We start from the raw sequence: 19,522 nt of genomic DNA on the forward strand, positions 1-19,522 counted from the left end.
TCATTCATTCATTCATTCATTCATTCAGAATTTATTTCAGACAACGAAGAGGTTGTCCAGGGTGACGTGGCAAAAGGCATACATTGCCTGACGAGGCCACGCCACCCGGATGACAGGCGGCACCACTGGCTACACAAAATCAAGAAGAGCATTACATAATAGAACACACATTCAGTATTTTTTACACAATATATAAGACATCTTTACAAAACACTGGCTTTCGGCGGAAAAAACCCACAACATACATTAACCACAATTCGACCGTAGCAATATTTACAAAACATACACTAATGGTAGGTATACGTTAAGTTTTTATCTTTAAGGTTCATTTATGAGCATTGCTTTAATTAACATTTTGTATTTACGTATAGAGGGGGTGGTGCGTGCAGTATCCAGAATAATAGGGTATTGGTTAATTAAGTCAGAAATTCGCCATCCTAACCTCTGAAAACCATAATTTGTGCGTACACGAGGTGTTTCCATACATTGTTTTCGAAGTTAGTATGTGCTAAGTTTAGTGTGATAGGTGGTTTCGAAGGTTATTTTGTCTAGTTTGTACTGGCGTACAAACGTCTATTATCGTCTATTATGCCCGTCAGCTGACTGCCGAGCTATGCTCAAAGTAATCTCTTCACAATGAAACTTTCCATGGAAACAAGTAACTGAGATTTGGTTTGGTTTGGTTTATGGGGTTTAACGTCCCAAAGCGACTAAGGCTATGAGAGACGCCGTAGTGAAGGGCTCCGGAAATTTCGACCACCTGGGGTTCTTTAACGTGCACTGACATCGCACAGTACACGGGCCTCGAATTTCTCCTCCAAAGAAATTCAGCCGCCGCGGCCGGGATCGAACCCGCGTCTTTCGGGCCAGCAGCCGAGCACCATAGCCACTGAGCCACCGCGGCGGCGGTCAAGTAACTGAGATAATATTTCTGAGAGACTATGTCAAAAAACTTTATACAGTACATTTATGGCGTACGTGCCCTGACATCCTGTACCGAAAATACCTGAACAATACTTCTGCTACAACAATACTTCTAGCAACAACAGAAACAACAACAAAATATTTCATAGAGAAATTCAGCTAAAGCAGAGCTGGAACCATTGCGAAGCGGTCACAGAAGTAAAGCCGGCAGAGCCACTCATTTATACATGCCAACAATCTGTTCGTATACAGGTCGGGCGCGGTCGTCAAAAGTGCACGTTGTTGGGCAAGTCGGTTGTACATTATTAAGCAAGGGACTGCACAACACAAACATGGACATGAGGAGCACAAGGACAAGCGATGAGATAGTTCTTAACGGGACTGTGCAATAAATTAATTGAGATTACGTAAACCAGACGAGAGATAGGCATTCCATCACTCGTCACCGCAGCGGAAGAATTTTTGAGCCAGCGCTCCTCCTCTCACCCCTCAACTCGTACACGCGGAGCACCAGGAAAAAATAAAGAAAACAGCTCTGGGACTGGGCCGCGCCCATGAATACGTCATTCGCTGACGTTCGGTTTGCCACTTCCGGTTGTCGCACCCCAGCAGAAGCGTCGGCATCGTCTCTCTTCGCCTTCCTGGATTGCGGCGCGCTTCGGATTTCTTTGCTTGTCACTGCGACAAAGGCACTGCGAGTGGCTCCCGCACTCCCGACAGAAAGAGGCGGCAGAGGTAAACTGAAAACATATGCGAGAAGACAATGCCCTGGTTCGAGCTTGCCCGAGGGGGTCGCGCGGCGGCACGAGCAGACGATTTTCACGGCTACCGGAAGCGTGCCCGCGACGTCGTGGCTGCCGTGGCTCCAACGAATGACAGCGTGTGGTGGCCTGCCGACGTCACGGGACTAGTGACGTTTTCCCGATTTTAGTTTCAAAATCGGTTACTACGAACAAACCAATCGGCCCGCGAATTTTAAAAAACGCGGTTTTTAAAAATTCATAATAAATTACCGGCTCAGTTCTGAAGACACATACTTGGTGTGAATGCTTCTTACCATCATTTCTAAGTATTGAAAACATTTACAAGTGACTTTTAACTCATTGCATAGTCCCTTTAAGGCTTTTAGATACGTAGACTGCGCCTGTCCTTGGGCTTTTTCAGGTCCAGAAAGAGAGCGCGATTAATTCAGAAACAAAGGATAAAGAACGCACGTAGTAAACCGTTCATTTCCGAATTCTATAACGAACCGAACAGGAGGAAGCGGCATTGCTTCCGCTCGAGCTATAGGGGAGGCGTGCCTATTTTTTTTTTTTTTTAGGCTCAGAAACAGCTCACCCTGCCGAGGTAGTGGAAATGTGCACTTCGATGTGCTGTACAGAAATATTCACACGCTCATGTCATTCCTATACACGACAAGCGCCACTGTTGAGTGGTGCAGTCAGGGCCATCTGTCGCTTGAAGCACTTAAGTAATCTTGAGCAAGCCTCGTTCACCATTGCATCTTGGTAGCCGGCATTCCTTATCCTTGTGAGTTGTGATCGGAAACTGTCAGCAACACAGTGGTGGCAGGATGCCCTGAATGCACCACTCAACAGTCCAAAAAAAGAAAAGAAAAGCACCTCAGTTGTGCCATATTTGCACCAAGTCTCCCACGGACTGAAAAATGTAGGAAGAAGGTTCAACGTTGATGTTTTGCTGTCTGCTCCTGTCAAGCTTAAACAAGTGCGTGCTGCGATAGAAAGGAAGAAAGTGTCGAAAAAGAAAAAAGGTTGCGGTGTCGCGCACACGGATCCGTTTGTCAACTGCCGCACGTGTGTCGTCTACAGCCTTCCCCTTTCCTGCGGAGCCCGCTACATCGGACAGACCGGCCGTTGCTTGAACAAGCGCTTGCAAGAACACAACAATTTAGATAAAAGCAATGACCAATCTTATCTTGTTACTCATTGTAAGGGGTGCGCAGGGATGAAGAACAAGAAGAAAAAGTGCACTGCTTTGTTAAGTCAAGCAAAGGTGTTGTATTCTCACAGAGATCAAACCACGCGGGAAGTAGCAGAAGCATACTTCATCGCAACGGAGCAACGGGGCTGCGTTAGCAAACCTTCGGTTGCTTTAAGTGATAACGAGATCACGTTTCTTGGCAGATTTTGGACCTCGGGCGCACGCTAGCTTTATCATTGTCATAGTTTTGTTTGTTCAATTTTGTTTTCATGATTATGCCTTCCTTATATACCCAGGTTTTCGAAATAAAGCCTTAGTTGTGAGTTCAGCGCTTGTCCTGTCGTCGCCTTTACTCTTGTGTCTAGTCTTTTGTGCGCTGTTTTTCAACCATGAATTACCAACTGGTTTTACATGAATGATCCCACGGTAGCAGAAAAAGCGGCTTTTATTTACCTGGTTTCTTCAGCTTAATTCTTTCTTCTAGCTGTTTTTTTTTTCTGCCATCTTTTACGCGTTCTGGCCTGTTTCTGCTCGTGATTTTTACTCTGTTGTTATCTGCTATCATTCGTCATACTTTCTGGGGTGTTGTAGACACCAGCCGCTGTTTTTAATTTTCTTTCCTTATGTAGTGTGACCCATAGGTAGTGTGACCTATAGCCGCACAGGTAACGATGTTCTTCGTTCTGGGTCGATCGTTGACAGCTGTCTCATCTTTTTCCAATGTTTCCAAGGCTCTCTTCGCGTTATCATTTGGTCGAGTGCACCACGTGGTCCAGTGTGCGTGTTGTAGACGCGCTGGTTCTGTCAAAAATAAAGAGTTGGTAGTCAGCGCCCGTCCTGTCTTGTGTGTTCCCTCTTGTCCACGTTCTTTTCTGCAGCTTTCCCTCCATTAATTAGCAGCGCGCCAACGAATCCACACAAAAGCCGAATTGATTTCTACGCCTCCCGGGTAGCACAGTGCATCCTTAAAACATCTTTGTGTGGGCATATGGGATAAAATCAAATTCTCATCAGATTTAATGTCGGTCAAAAGAAGGACCGAGCTGAAGGCACATGCGCTGTCGACTGGAGAGCGCGTGAGTGCAGCGCAAATAAATGCGTCGAAACTGCCATCATATTCGACGCTTCTTTTAAATTTGTTCACTCGAGATGCTCCGTCTTTTTCTCCTCTTTATCTAATCCTGCTTTCGGTCAGCTTTCGGCGTCGTCTAGTGCGCGCTGCACGACGGGATTGCACCAAGGAGGGCAGTTAGCGCAATAAATTAGTGCTTTATCCGCAGAAGAGATATATGTAAATTTTATATTGTTTAGGAGAAAAACGTGTGAGAAAAGCAGCGTTAAACATTTTGCGTTTACAGTTTATTTCTTCTTCAAAGACCTTCAAAGTAGAAAAATTGGCAGAAAGCAACGAGGAAAGAGAGAGAGAGGCGATGGAGAGCGCGCGGCAGCGGCGGCGGCCCCGGAACGCTAGCTATGCGCCGCTACTGCGCATGCGCAACTGGCGAGCACGGCGGCGGCCCCTCTGAGTCACCCCGCAGCGACGGCGGCGGCGCATGCGCAGTATGGCCTGTCGTCAGCTCCGCGAAATGGCTCGGCGACTCACGTAGTGCTGCTTTCGCAACAAAAAATAAAAAAGACTTTCCGTGCGCCAATTTTGATAAATTGTAAAAATCGATAAGAATAAAATTTTATTTAAAAAATTTAGCGCATCTCCTTGCAATATATTTTTAGTTGGCAAAAGGAGCTGCGCGAGTAAGCACGGGAGTCCACCTTTCCGTGAACAAGAGCTTTTTGCGTCCAGCGGTGGCTCAGCGGCTATGGTGCTCGGCTGCTGACCCAAAAGACGCGGGTTCGATCCCGGCCGCGGCGGGTAGAATTTCTTTGGAGGAGAAATTCTAGAGGCCGTGTACTGTGCGATGTCAGTGCACGTTAAAGAACCCCAGGTGGTCGAAATTTCCGGAGCCCTCCACTACGGCGTCTCTCATGGCCTTAGTCGCTTTGGGACGTTAAACCCCATAAACCAAACCAAACCAACCAGATGTTTTTTTTTTCTTGAAAAAAAAGCAACAACATGGCGATCTTTTACGTTCATTCATCATTCAATGACGTATAAAAATGTTAAGTAACTTGAAGATGTCGACCGCCAGCCATTGCATAATCTGATCCGAAATCACCCTACCTGGAGGTTCATACATGTTTCAATGCGACGGGAGTACAGGTGGTGGTGGTGGTAGTGGTTTATTTAAAAAAAGATAAATAAATAAATAAATAAAAAGTGAAGCAAAAGAGTGTTGCCGGCCGCGGCAATTGCTATCTAATATCTTAAGCAACCGAGCTGCAGCCGGAGGAAATGAAAGGGAGAGGATAGTGAGGAGAAGTATACAGGGGAGCGAGAGCAAGAAAGGACAGGGGAGAGCTTTGTACACTATTTGCAAAATACAAAAGTAATCAAGTTCGCGCCGCTCGCGCGCTAATGTCCAAACATTGTCCGAAAATAAGTGCGCGCGAGCGACCACTGCGCACAATCACAAAAGATGTAAACACAATGTACATAGCCGCGCGCACATATAGCGTCCTGTCACGGACTAATCGCGCGCGCGACACACTGCACTAGCGGCCGGGGTGGGGCGCCCGGCCGCGTATACCGTCCGAGGTAGCACCAACGGAGCGTTCCTGTCACGCGTGCACTACCTGGCGAAGAGCAAGCGGGAAGTCAAGCCTGCCTGCTCGATGAACACACAGAGGCTCACCATTGTTCTGTCGCGGGTGCGCGCACTGCCGCGCGGCCACAGGAGCGCTTCGAGACTGTCCGGGATGATTCCCAGCGCCCTGTAGGCTGCGAGCATCTCGCGACGCGGCACTGCAGAAGCGGTACAGCGAAGGAGCATGTGCTCCAATGTTTCCACTGCGCCGCAGTCAGCGCACGCGTCGCTCGACGAAAGTCCGTGGCGCACCCGTCTTACCCCGGGCCACACGCAGCCGACGCGCACTCGGATGATCATCGCCCGCTGGAGGCGCGACAGTGAGCGCGCGCCGACGAGAGAAATGCGCTCTCCTCGCGCGATGCGAGGGTCCGGGTGTTGCTGACGGAGGTGGTCGTGGATCACCGCACGCACGTCTTCCAGGGCGAGCGGTTCGTCGCTGGGAGGAAGCTGATGTGCGGCGGTGGCGAGCTCGTCGGCTTGCTCGTTGCCGCGGATGCCGCAGTGACCGGGCACCCACTGCACGCGAATACTGCATCTGCGCTCCGCGAGGCGCTCAATGCGCTCGCGTAACGCGCACAGCAACGGGGTGCCACGGCCGGGAGTCTGCAGGCGGCTGAGGGCGGCACGAGAATCACACAGCAGAGCACACCTGGGTGGCGGCGGAGTAAGGGTGAGCACCAGGTCCAAGCCCAGGCGAAGACCCAGTAGCTCCGCCGTGGTCGAAGAGCCCAGGTAAACCACTCTTTGCTGGCGGTGCAGCTGCAGGGCGGGGATGGTGGCCGCTGCAGCGCGCGTCAGCTGGTCATATTCCTGCAGTGCCGCGCCCATTCTTGAGCGTGGGTATTGACGAAGGCGCTGCAGGAGTTCCCCGCCGTCCGGAGCGCGGTGAAGGCGGTCGATGTGGTGCAGCGAGCGCTGCGTGGCCTGTAGCTGCAGCGGCCACGCGCCCGCCTCGGCCAGTGTGGCCTCGCATTGCGAGTTGCCGGGTAGGCCGAGGCAGGTCCGCAGCGCTTTGCGATGCTGCACCTCCAGTGCCTTCCATGATGGTTTGCGCACCGTGACGAGGGGCAGCGCGTAGAGTATCGCCCCTAAGGCTGCGGCGTTGTAGAGGCGCAGCGCAGCCTGCTGAGAAATCCCCTGGCCCCGGGCGGTGAGCTTGTGCACGGCGGCTGTAGTCCTCTTCATCTGCTGGCAGGCCCTGGTCGCCGCGGGGCGAAAGGAGAGGCGCTGGTCGATATCCAGGCCGAGGTACCGCACGGAGCTCTTCCACGGCAGCGGCGTCCCAGCCAACGTCAGCGGCGCCAGGCGGGCGCATCTGCGAGCTCCGCAGGCCATGGCTGCAGACTTCTGCGCGCAAAGCGCCAGACCGAGGCCCCGCAACCGGTCGCCGATAGCGTCAAGGGAACCCTGGAGGCAGTCTCTCACGCGGGAAGCCTCGCCCGGAGGTCCCAAGCACCACAGAGCGATGTCGTCCGCGTATATGGAGATGTACACGCGGTGCCGGTTGCCTGTGGGCAGACAGCCCGGCACCGCCGACATCGCCACATTGAACAGGAACGGGGACAACACCGACCCCTGCGGCACGCCTAGATCCACCGGGCGGGGGTGAGAGAGAGCCGCTCCCACGCGCACGCGAATAGTGCGAGCGTTAAGGAACCCCTGCACATAACGCAACAGACGACCGGCCACGCCCGCCTCTTCCAGCCTCGCGAGAATTACCGCACGGTGGACGTTGTCAAACGCACTCGAGACGTCGAGCAGCAAGAGCAGTGCTACCTGCCGCGCCGCCACGGCGTGCTCGAGTGCGGAGACAACGTCCGCGATTGAATCTGCCGCGCAGCGCATCCCGCGAAACCCTGTCTGACGCTCGTCGAACAAGTCCGCCTCCGCGGCCCGCGCATGCAGGCGTTGGAGCGCCATATGCTCCATCAGCTTGCACGCCGCCGACGTCAGCGCCACTGGACGGTATCCGCTGAGCTCCGTGGGTGGGCGGCCTGGCTTCGGTATCGGGCAGACGACCGCTGTGCGCCACTCCTCAGGTAGCACCCCGCGTTCCCACACCAGGTTGAGCTGCCGCAGGAGGACTTGACGTTGCTCCGCGTCCAGGTTGCGCAGCATCTGGAAGGTAACCCCGTCCGGCCCGGGCGCTGAGCGGCGGGTGCAGTGGCGCAGCGCGTCGTTCAGTTCCGCCGCAGTGAAGAGCGCGTTGCACGGGCCGTCATCCGGGGCGGGGGAAGAGGCACTGGCGTCGAAACTGGGGCCCGATGTCGTCACTGCACTGCTCGCGGGGCACTGTGGCGCGAATCGGTCAGCGAACTGCTCAGCCAGCTGTTGGTTTGTTTGGCCGCTCGAGATGGCGAGAGCGGCCAGTGGCTGAGGGTTCGCCTGAGGTGTAGTGATGCGCCGCAGTGTGGTGAAGAGCCGTCGCGAGCTGCGATCCTTCTCCATCGTGTTGCAGAGAGAAGCCCACTGCCGTCGATATAGCTTGTTGGAGTGACGTCTTGCCGCTGCGTCTAACCGATTGTAGACCGTCCAGTCTTCTGGCTTGTCCGTCCGTCGCGCCCTGCGCTCCGCCTTGTCCCTTTTGTCGCGCAGATCGAGCAGCTTATTGTCGGGTGTTGGCTGACCTGCCCGCACCTCTGCGCGACGCGTGGCTGCGAGGGCGCTCCGGACAAGACTGGTGAAGTAATCGGCGCCGGACGCAGCGGCGGCGTCCACCTCTTGGCGGAAGCGGCCCCAATTCACGATAGCGTACGTACGCATGGGGCGCGCCTCTTTAGCAGTGGGCTCTATGGTGATGGAGAAGTGATCCGAGCCCCAGAGGGATGGTGCACGACGCCAGGTCGCCTCGATGCCGCTGGACGCGAACGCAACGTCGATGCAGGAGCCTGACGATCCACGCCGTCGGAAGGTGGGCTGGCCAGTGTTGAGGGGAGTGAGTCCCAGCTGCGTTGCTGTGTCATGCAGGTCGTCGCCGCGCCGGTCGTTGCGCGCACTGCCCCACGCACAATGATGGGCATTGAAGTCACCAACTATGAGCTGGCGCGGGGCACAACACGACGACACAGCACGAAAACACAGCGCGTTCCACGCCACAGCTGGGCGCACATAAACACTGGCTACTGATGTGTCAACACCCCCGACGCGCACTGTCACTGCCACGCACTCCTGAACGTCACTCGTCGCCGCCGCCGTGCCGACGAGCGCGTGCTGGACGTCGCGCCGCACATAGATGGAGGCCCGCGATTTTCCGGGTCGATGGGCTGGGTCGCCGCAAGGGATTGATGCACATGACCCCTCCTCACACTTCGTTGGTGAATGGTAGCCGATGTAGCCGGGCAGCCGCCTTTGGGGCTCCCCATCCCGCAGCCGGACGTAAGTTTCCTGCAGCGCGATCACCTCTGGTTGTTCGGATGTTATGCGTGAGCGGAGCTCAGCGTATCGCGCTGCAAGGGAGCGGACGTTCCATTGCAGGACTGTGGGAATGCGGGGTGCTGCCCGGCGACTAGCCATGTTGTTGGCTGTTTAGTGCAGGAGGGCCTGTCGCTTCCTCACAGATGCGGCGACCCTCGGAGCCCTCTGGCAGGAGCACGCTTAGTGCTCGCAGCGCGGCCTGCAGGCGCTCGATTAAGGCATCGCGTGCGTCCAGAGGGGAACCACCGGAGGTAGTGGGTGCGGGCCTCACTGGTGCGGTGCGGGAACCGGCCGGCTGCTTGGGATGCTGCCACCGCTGCTTCTGAGGCCGGAGCTGCTGAGAAGGCTGCTGCTGCTGCTTGCTGTGGCCCACAACCTGCGCATAGCTGCGCTTGCTTGGTTGCTGCTGTGCAGCCTGCGGCGCCGTTTCTTCACGTACAACCGCGCGCACGGCCCGTCGTGAGAGAGGCACCTCTGACGAAGCCAAAATCGTGGCGACATGCCTCTCTCGTTGCCAGTGGGGGCATGAAGGGTCCGTGGCAGGGTGTCGGCCGCCGCAGTTTGAGCAGCGCGATTTTCCGCTGGTGCACGCCCCAGTTTCGTGTGGTCCACCGCAACGGGCACAGCGGGCAGCAGCTCTGCAGGCCTCGGTGGCATGGCCCAGGCTGGAACAGCGGGAACACTGCAGTGGGCGCGGGCGGCAGGGCCGGACAGCGAGGCGCCGCCTGTAAATGAACACATACGGTGGCGGGATCGGCGCCGCAAATCGGAGAAGCAGCGTGCTTCCCGACAGCGACGCCGACGTCACTGCCACCGCCGATTCCACGGCGGCAAGCAGCTGGTCCGCTGAGCGGCGCGCGTCCACGCCGAACACGAGCCCACTGGACTGGTTGCGAGGAGCTGGCTCCCTGGCGCACACAGCCAGGCCACGGATGACAGTCGTGGCCAGAAGCGAGCCGAAGGTAGCTGCGCAGCCGGTGTCCACCGCCACCACATTCCTCCGCGTATTAACGCGAACCGCCAGCACGCCTGGGCGCGGGCCCAGCTCCTCAGCAATCTCCCAGCCCTGTTCCCTGCTTATGGCCACGCCGCGTTCCGCTGGCCGGAACAGGACTGTCCAGTGGAGCTCCTCATGGACCGCCACAGCAGCAGCAGCTCTCTGCAGGGCAGCCTTACGCCTTCGCTGTGCTCGGGTTGAAGCCTGGCGCCAGGGGATCAGGCCGGCGGCCTCCAGGGAGCATGAGGATGCCGGGGGGGGGCGTGGCACTCGTTGCTGTCAGGCACGCTGGCAGCGTGCGCCGCGCTCCGTCTGAGAGCCGCAGCTGCGGCCACTTGGTCACGTGCCGGGTTTGCTGGCTTCTGCCGCGCCGCGTCAGCCGATGTCGTTACCGGCCGCTGGTCCCTCAGGGTGGGGGCTTGCGTTCCGGCGAGAGCAGGGGGAAAGCAGCTAGTACTGGCAGACACGCTGTTGTCCGCTGTCACCTCCCTGGCTCTTTGTCCTGTGATCGCTCCCTCTGGACGCGGAGGGGGAGGTGAGACAGGTGCAGTGAGCTGCAGCGCTTCGCGCTTGGCAGCAGATTCCTCGCCCCCGCTGCCTTTGTTCCCCTCCTCAGACTGGGTGGAACGGCGCCGCTTGCGATGGGTGCTTTCAAGGGCGTCCGCAGAATTTTTTGCAGGGGGGGGCCCCGTTGGTGCCCCGGGGGGGGGGGGGGGGGGGTATGTTCGTAGCAAAAAGGCGCTATTTGCGGAGTAAATTTATTTATTTATATATAAATAAAAATTAAACAAAATGCACACATGAAAGAAAAATTACAAACAGCAAATTAAAGCGCGGCTAGGAGAGGTACATTGGAGTTTATCAACGAAGAAACAACTAAAATTAATAAAAAATGCAAAAAGATGCTATATCACTTCGTGGAGAAGAGTGCTCAGTCTTCCTGCATACGGGTTCTCGACTCACCCGGATTGATGACCAGCACACAGCACAATATGTTCGCAAACACGCAACTACAGTCACTCAGTCAGTCTTCCTTGAACAGCAACTGTAGGCGCCTCGGATTTTTCTGGGCGAATTGCGTAATTACACGTGTGATAAATTCACTTCTGTGCTTCATTACACGCTCTCGGTGCACACTCATCATACACATTGATTGGAAAAACTGTTGAACGCGTACGTTGAAAACAAAAGATGACTATATATACAACGAAAACTTATTTACAAGATAAATGCACGCTCGCAGCTTCATACACCTCGCTCCATCTTGCTTGCGCATCCGCACAGTCGAGCAACCCCACACACACTGCTCGCCGCTCGTCGTTTTCTCGTCCGCTGTCTTGGTTGTTCTCAGCTTCGCTGACAACCGGCCACTAAAAACACCCAAGCACAAACACAGAGGCGCGCACACGTGCGAGGGCTTACTTGCCGCAGTATCCCCGAATGCGCACTTTGGGGGTGAAAGGAACGCCGCGCAACTTCCGAGGGGAAGGGACACTCGCCACTCCGGTCGGAAAATTTGTTTTTGTGTTTTTATGGGGTTCAGAGCCCCAAAACGACTCAGGCTATGAGGGATGGAGTAGTACAGAGTTCCGGGTAATGTCGACCACCTGGGTCTCTTTACCATGCACTGACACGCACAGTACATGGGCGCTGTTGTGATTTGAGGCCCAGCCAGAGGTGACAGGCGAGCCAGGCAGGCGCCATCGGGCTGCGTTGACCAAAGGCGCTGGTTTTCACAGAAGACGCAAAGAACGCTGGTGTGGGGGCGCCTCGGGAGACTGCGTCGCCGTGAACAAAAGCAGCTAATCCCCTTTGCCGGAGATTCTGAAAGCGGCGCTTCTACCGAACTGCGCTACACGTGGATCGGAGGAGACAGCGAGCGGCGGCGGCGCCAACTCATCGCCCGCTTGCCCCTGAGCAGCCCGACAAAGCGGGGGTGGACACGGCTGATTTGTCCTTCCCTCCTTAAGAATTCATCGGTGACCGGCGTAACGACATAGGCGAAAACAAGATGCCCCGTGCACTGTCTGCCTCCGTGTCGCTATCTCTCTAGAGATCAAAGAAACAGACACCCATCTCAAGGCGGCTCGAAACACATGCTCGCCGGTGCCGCTGTATGTCTGGAACAGGTCGCCCTTCAGTAGAGCTAACGATGGCGTGGTTTGAAAACGGCGGAACGACGCACGCCCGGACGCGGCATTTCGCAGATGTGACCATGCGGGGCTGCTTTTACCCTTTTGACTGAGCGCACCACCGCCCCTGGTGTGCGGCCATCACTCACGGTTCGAGTGAGTGATTTTCCAGGGGGGTGCAACCGCCCCCCTTGCCCCCCCCCTCCGGACGCCCATGGGTGCTTTGATCCATGGCGTCGTCCCCCTCTGGCTCTTCTACGGCTGCTACCACCGCTGCCGGAATTTGGCCGTCGCCGTGTGGTGGCTGCTGGACCGGGCTGGCAATGGCGGCTTCCACGTGTTCGTCCGCGCGCGCCGCCATCGCAGCAGCACGTGGCGGAAGGGCCAAGGTGCGTAACGTTGCCTTCGCCGTCTCCGGAGTCAGGGCAGCGCGCTGTGTTGCGCGCTGCACGCACTCTATCCACCTCTCTAGCAGCGGAGATGATTCGAGAGACCGGTCGCGGCGTGCGCTCTGTGAACGAGGTCCGTCTGGCACAGTCCTAGGCTTGCGCATTCCGCGGCCGCGGGCATCCTGGTGGGGCTCCATGGCCGGGGGCCACGTGAGGTGCTTATCCCAGGTCCAGGTCCGTTGCCTGCGGGCCGTACGTGCAGGCGATGCGGGCCCAACCCGAGTGCTCACACACAGGTAAAGCTCCTCTACGGAGGTCGGTTGGTTGGCCTCAAATAAAGATGGCACACACCCACTACGGGAGAGTGGCCAAGACACGGGCGGCTCCCCCGTGGTGGATATACGAGGTTCTCGATGTGGGTTTAGCTGCTTGTTCTGTGTCTGTCTGTTGCAGCATTATTCTGTGTCAGGCGCTGCTCGCACCATTCTTACGCGAGAGCGTTAAAGGGCCCCGTTCACCAGAAAATCCGGTGTCGTCTTTGTCGGCGTTGTGAGCATTGCTCTGACAGGCGGTCCCCATAGAGCAACCCAGAAGGCAGGTGGGCAATCTGTAGGCCCCGTGACCTTGCGACGACATCCCAACCTGCCCACCTGATAGTAAGCAAACTGCCCACCGTGCCAGGTGGCAGTTAGATTAGCGATTGGTCGCTCGGGAAGAGCAACCTGGGCAGCACAAGGCCCACCGCTGGGAGCACCTGCCATCGCAGGGCAGTGGCGCATCGCTTAACCGCTGCACCACTGCGCCAGGAGGGGCATGGGGACTCCCAGAGACATGCCAATGTAAAGTAGAGAACGACCTTCTGCTTACATGGGAATTAACCCATTGCGCTATCGCGTCATGCTTTCTTTTCTTCTCGGCTGCGCTGCTTGTGCCGTTCTCTTGGATGCGACGCTATACTGAACGTAATAAAGATAACGGTTTGGACATTGCTCGTCTTCATCTGCGCGGAGCAGGAGCAGTTCATGCAAGTTCGCAAAAACAAGCTCGCAGCGTGCAGCAGGTTTACCGTGTGATGCACAGTAGACGGGCGTCTAGAACTTTCATAACCACTTAGCCACCGTCGGCGGCTTAACTATAGTTAAGCCGTATATATATATATATATATATATATAAGGAAACATTTTTATTGAACTCGACGTTTTGATGGGAGGACCGATCTTTTTCAAAAAGGATTTTTCTTAGCTGGTACTTCCCTTTTATAGGGGTTGGACACAGAGCAGGTGAACCAGAAACGCACTGAGTACAGACGTAAGTAGATAGAAGTAAAAAAATACAAGTAAAAGTAAAGAAATAAACATAGATAGGAAAAAGAGGGAGTAGGATCCGCAATAAAAGATGGAGAGTGCGCTGAACATGTAAGGAGTGGGGAAATACAATATCGACATGACCGCATGTTTGCTTGTTGACAGGCGTGTCGGGCTGAGCTGAGATGGTCGACAGGGTGCGGGACCGTGCAGCTACCCTCGTGGAAGGATGCGTGAACTTGTCGCTCCTCTTACTTGTATTTCTTTTACTTCTATCTACTTATGTCGGCGCTTTCTATCCGTTCCTCCGTCACCTGTTCTGTGTCCAACCCCTAAAAAAGGGGGAAACACTAGCGAGGAAAAATCCCCGTTGAAAATGATCGGTCCTTCGTTCGAAACGTCGAGTCAAATAAAAATGTTTCCTTTAATGAAGCGTATTCTTCGCTATATACTCTTTTAAACAGTCAAGCACTTCACGCTGTCGCAACACACGCACATATTGTGGACGATTTTGAATCGGTTCCGATTCGATACTGAGATACGATTGCCATGGGTGCCAGATGGCTAATGCACACTCTAATTTTGTGTTATATAATATAATAATGTTATAATTTTGTATGGATATATAATTTCTATTTTGTATTTATTTAATTTAATGTATCACTGTATTATGTATGTATTAGGTTCCACCGAGATATGTGAGCCAGATAGTGCGCCATTTCGTTTCCTCATAAACCAATTTACCAAGTAAAGCGGATGTTCCTACTGGAGTAAACGTAACTCAAATAGACAACTGATGTTCATATTTAGCAGCGCAAAAAACGAGGACCAAAGCGAACGAGGAGACACAACACAAGCGCAGACTATCAACTGAATTTTTATTCACGAAAGGGAAGCTTTTAAAGGCGTTAGAAAATACAAAATTGAAACACAACAAGCACTACCGCGCGTGCAAGGAAAGCTATGACATATCATTCCTGCGTGAAAACGAACATAACAACAGGATAACAAGTGTAATCACATCAAGCCAACCCCCCGTATTGCCTGCTCATACTCAAGAACCTGCGCAGAAAAGGAACCTCCTTTTCCTGCAGGCTGACCGACGGTGATGCGGCACACGCGTCTCCTTCTTTTTTAATCAAGTAAGCTTCCATCAGTTCCCGGCAAACCTTATCGCTGTGCCTGAACAAGATGTTTGTCCTATCTAGGTGGGGAAAGCAGTCTTTGCAACCCCTGCAATGCAAGGAGAGGTTGGAAGACACAGCACCTTTCAATGATCTGCGGTGTTCCGCTAAACGCTCATTGATACACCGACCGGTCTGGCCGATGTAATTCTTACCACAGGAAAGCGGAATGCGATATACAACACCTGTGTCACAATCTGCGATCCTTTTTCTGTGGGCTATCATACAACTGCCCCTCCCGCGGACACCACCATGCTCAAGCTTTTTTCGCACACCACTGCACACACCAGCAAGCTTATTCTTCGCGGTGTAAACAACGTTTACCCCATACCTCGCCCCCACTTTCTTTAGGCGATGTGAAATACCGTGGACATACGGAATTCCTACCAATCGTTTTTTCCTCGCATCCTCTGTCACGATGACCTCGGGCCTACCGGTCCTGGCCAAGATCCTTTCCGTGACTCTAGCCAGAGTGTGATCAGGAAAACCTGCTTCCTTAAGCCGGCGTATTTGTGCCAGGAAGCTTGTTTAAACCTTGTGGCAGCAGGATCTTGAGAAGGAGGCTTTTAGGCAAGAACTAGCAATGCCGGCCTTTACAAACTTTGAATGACCAGATCTGTGATTGAGGAGGGGCTTTTCCGTCCTTGGGCGATACTCCCAGCACACCCCACTCGCATGGCAACCAATCCTCAGGTCTAGGAACTGGATGGAGCCTGACTGCGGTAGTTCAAATGTCCTCGTTTTTTGCGCTGCTAAGTATGAATCCCCACCAACTAGCCCAACTTTCTGTACTTATTAACTGATGTTCAACGAGTTACAGGATGCATATTTTTTTCACGAGAAATAATTTGCGCAAACTGTTAAGAAATTGCAGTTGGGCCTAAAGCGTAGCTCTAAAAGCCTCGCGCCCGCGCCTCGCGGTACCCCCGGCGGCGTTCAAATCCAGCGCGCAGGCTGTCAGGTCACGTGGGGCGGCGAAGCTTTAATTCCACCCCCCTCCCCTCGCCATTGAATTTTCGCGTGAAATCAATGTCTGGAGAAGGAAGAAGCTTGGAGCAATTTGTCTGGATTGAGCAGAGGACGGCGAGCAGGTCGGCCAACACTGGCAGGTGTTTTCTTCGGTGTCAAGACATAGCCGTTCCATAAAAGAAAGTTTCTGGCCCGACACTTTCGCGTCCCAGCATTGTATCGAAACGCTATGGACCGTAACCCTCCATCGCCCGAAGGTGCCGACGAAGAACGGTCAGCAGGCGGCTTGAAGCTGCGCGCCTTTGAAAACGGTTCTCTGCAGGTAACGTGCGAGATGGGCGGCCAGAAGTTCGAATGCATGATCGACAAGCAGCTTACTGTCCATGTAACGAGACTGCCCCTGGCCATGGGTTGGGCTCTGCGTGAAGACATCGAAAACTCGTCGCTGGAAGAAGCCCTGGAGAAGCTGCCCAAGCGACTCGAGGCCTACGTACTGCGCCAGCAGCAGGTCGAGAATACGGAGCGGAAACACAGCCTGCACTTGCAGCGCCGCAAGCTTCAGACTGCGGGAAGCTACAGTTTCATCAGAGCCGAACTGGCGCTCAACTTCGGAGACTACGGCGGCGTACTTAGACTGGACATGTGGTACGGCGACTTCTCGGAGCGTCCCCAGCGCGCCGACGTCAGGTGCCGGGGCCCGTTCGAATTCGTTGCTCTGGTCTCCGACAAGGCAGACGACATACAAGAATTGTTGCAAAGCCTGCCTCTGGACGAAGCCTGCGACGTGTTGTGCACGACAGACTAAATGGACCCTTGCATCGTGATTTGCCGGAGGTTCTGTTCATCCCCATTTTTGGCGATCGAGCCAAGTCTGTCATACTGCTGTTGTTGCCTTGGCGGCATACTGCCTTGTCAAATATGAGCTAGTCAAGCCCAAAATAGAGTATTTGTAGCACGAAAACATTATTGCATATATGTCGCTGTTTTTGTGCCTTACCGAAGTAAATTCTTGTGTTGCAGTGTAAATTTACTTTGTTTATAACGCCATTAGTAACAGTTTCATGTTCGAGTAGTGGATGCATTCATACAGGCATGCAAGCCTTAAGCACAGTCCCCTTATAGATGGCTTGCAGCTGTGTGTCCCAGTGACTACCAAGTTGGAGACTCAAAAAAAAATTTGTAATGAAAGAAGGGGGCGCCTTCAAAAAAGCAAGGGGGTTGTGTATAAGCATTGCACGGGCTTGTGCATACCCAAAAGCCCGGGCTTCGCCCGTGGGTCTGGGTATAGCAATTTTTTGCAGGGCCCGGGCCAGGCTCGGGCCCGTAAACTTACGGTCCTGGGCTGGGTTCGGGCCTGTGTAGTGTGCAATTTCACTGAAGTGCTTGCTTTTTATTTTCTCATGTGGTTAACAAACGGCTGGTCAATTTTCAGAGTGCAACTTGTTAACCTTCTGTAATATGTCGTGTGATACGGTAAGCATGCAAAAAAAATTAAAACAATGCAGAAAACGAATTCAGACAAAGCAGCACACAGGCTGTTTTTAAGCTTATCAAATCTCATTTCAAAGCTCTCAGCTTCTAAGGCATTGAAAGTCTTATCGACATAGCACTTTTGGTCGCCACAATCTTAGCTTTGCGCATTGTAGTTTAAACACAAGTACGGCATCCACACACGAAATGAAGAAACTGTTTTAATCACTCGAATATGCCTGGGACCAACAGGAACTGTGAGGAAGTCTTCGCTGTTTTACATCTAAATTTTCACATCTCAATGCATCGCACTTACCTCCTTCGCAGGGTATGCCTTAGCTCTGTAATGTTCCATACTCGATATTAACAACTGTCATGTTTCCTGATAATTATATTATCTCTTCTCTCATGGTGGTACTGTCCTTCGTTTCTCGGAGCATAGAGGAGGCTGTGCATGCGGGCAAATCAGGGCCTACGACGAACACTACGACGAGGAAAAGGATGTTGGAAATCACAGCCTATTTTTAGATGAAACAGCCTGCACAGCTGCCAAAACTTGCGAGCCGTGGGTCGCTTCAGCATGTATCATTTATGCTGGTTTATGGGGGTCCTAAAGCGACTCAGGCTACTGGGAACGCCGTAGTGAAGGGCGTCGGAAATTTCGACCACCTGGGGTTCTGTAACGTGCAATGACAACGCACATTACGCGGGCATCTAGAATTTCGAAGGAGGCGAAATTCTACCGCCGGGGCCGGGATCGAACCCGCGTCTTTCGGGTCAGCAGCCGAGCGCCGTAACCACTGAGCCACCGCGGCGGCACCTGGATTATTTTTTCACTACGGTACCTGTTAAATGCTTCATGCCATCACCACAGAAAGTAAAAATTCCATGCAGACTATTTTTCAGGTTTTTTCGCTACAAAAAATAGTGACAAACATGATACGCAGGCCGCTAGGTGTGATTTCATTTTATGACATTCCCTTAGGTGTGACTGAAGGAAGACCGCGACATCCATCCACTTGAAAGTCTGCGCATGCGTTCGGTTACTCTGCGCCCCGCTAAGCAAGCACACGCTATCGGTTCTTTCAAAACGTGCTCCCCACCTTCAAAATTTCGCATTAAAGCGCGATGCCACGCATTTCAAGGCGTTTGCACCGAGCCTATCTCAAAGCTTTCATGCGTGCCAACGTTACGAGAACAAGGTGAGGTTCGCAAGCTTACTCAAGTTACGTGGCCTGCATATCATCATGTTTATTTGTTCACTGAGCCGCCACGCTCGCATCCCAACATGGTGATCCATGAGTTGCGCTGTTACAGAATTCAATTCACGCTCAGCGCACGAAAATCAAAACGAAATTCCCGCCCTTCCGCGCGTCGTCTGCTCGACCAGACAACGTGCGTCTCTGCGGTCAGACACTGAGGTATTTGGGCAGTTAGCTCACCGACCGCTATTGATCACCCAATAACAGGCGCCTAAATGGCGTGAACACACGTTATCAACATTCGCAGCTTTGGTCTGCCGACTGCGGTCGCAAATCTTTCGAGCGACTGCCTCTCCGCCAGAAAAATCGGCGGAGAGCATTGCCCCTAGACATGTGCTGCCCCTAGAGGCGTTGCTCGCGTTCCGACCTTGAACTCCTACCGCGCCGTCTGAGCGCTGTTTTTGTTCGAAAGGAATGAATATTTGCAAATTTGAGATGGGAAGCGATAAAATTACGTTGTTGTAATGACAACTACGTGTTTAAGACACGGTCAGGTGGCAAAGAGCGCACGGGCGCCGTACTGCGGAGCGCGCTAAATATATCGTTACTTTGTGGCCAGACTTTTCTGGCAAGTAATGGTGGCCAGATTTTTCTGTAACTAGGAACGTTGGTATTAAAAGTTTTTATTGTTTAGGCACATATACATAATTAATTTTAGAAGTTGCGCATAATTACAGGTATTAAAAAGCACAGTGCTGAAGTGTTTTTTGTTGTTGCCAGCACTTTGTTCAAATTTACAGGGTGGCCAGATTTTATTGTACATATTTTAAATTTTAGTTTTATTTTTACATTTTATAATACAACTATAATGAAAGTTAACTTAGGCAGAAA

General features: G+C 53.3%; 2 protein-coding genes across 2 annotated transcripts in view; one reads left to right on the forward strand and one right to left on the reverse strand.

The window, feature by feature from the left end:
* The window catches only part of LOC149353843 (uncharacterized), a 615,886-nt gene that overhangs the window by 503,915 nt on the left and 92,449 nt on the right, over positions 1-19,522 (reverse strand). The gene's annotated exons all lie outside the window — the stretch shown is intronic.
* On the forward strand, positions 15,993-18,012 carry LOC149353870 (uncharacterized). The gene has a single exon (XM_089577421.1). It carries the CDS (start codon positions 16,189-16,191, stop codon positions 16,762-16,764), a length of 576 nt encoding a protein of 191 aa, XP_089433547.1. The 5' UTR covers positions 15,993-16,188; the 3' UTR covers positions 16,765-18,012.

This window comes from Amblyomma mixtum, chromosome 3, assembly GCF_055824585.1.
Source record: "Amblyomma mixtum isolate Tamu chromosome 3, ASM5582458v1, whole genome shotgun sequence".
Lineage (NCBI taxonomy): Eukaryota > Metazoa > Arthropoda > Arachnida > Ixodida > Ixodidae > Amblyomma > Amblyomma mixtum.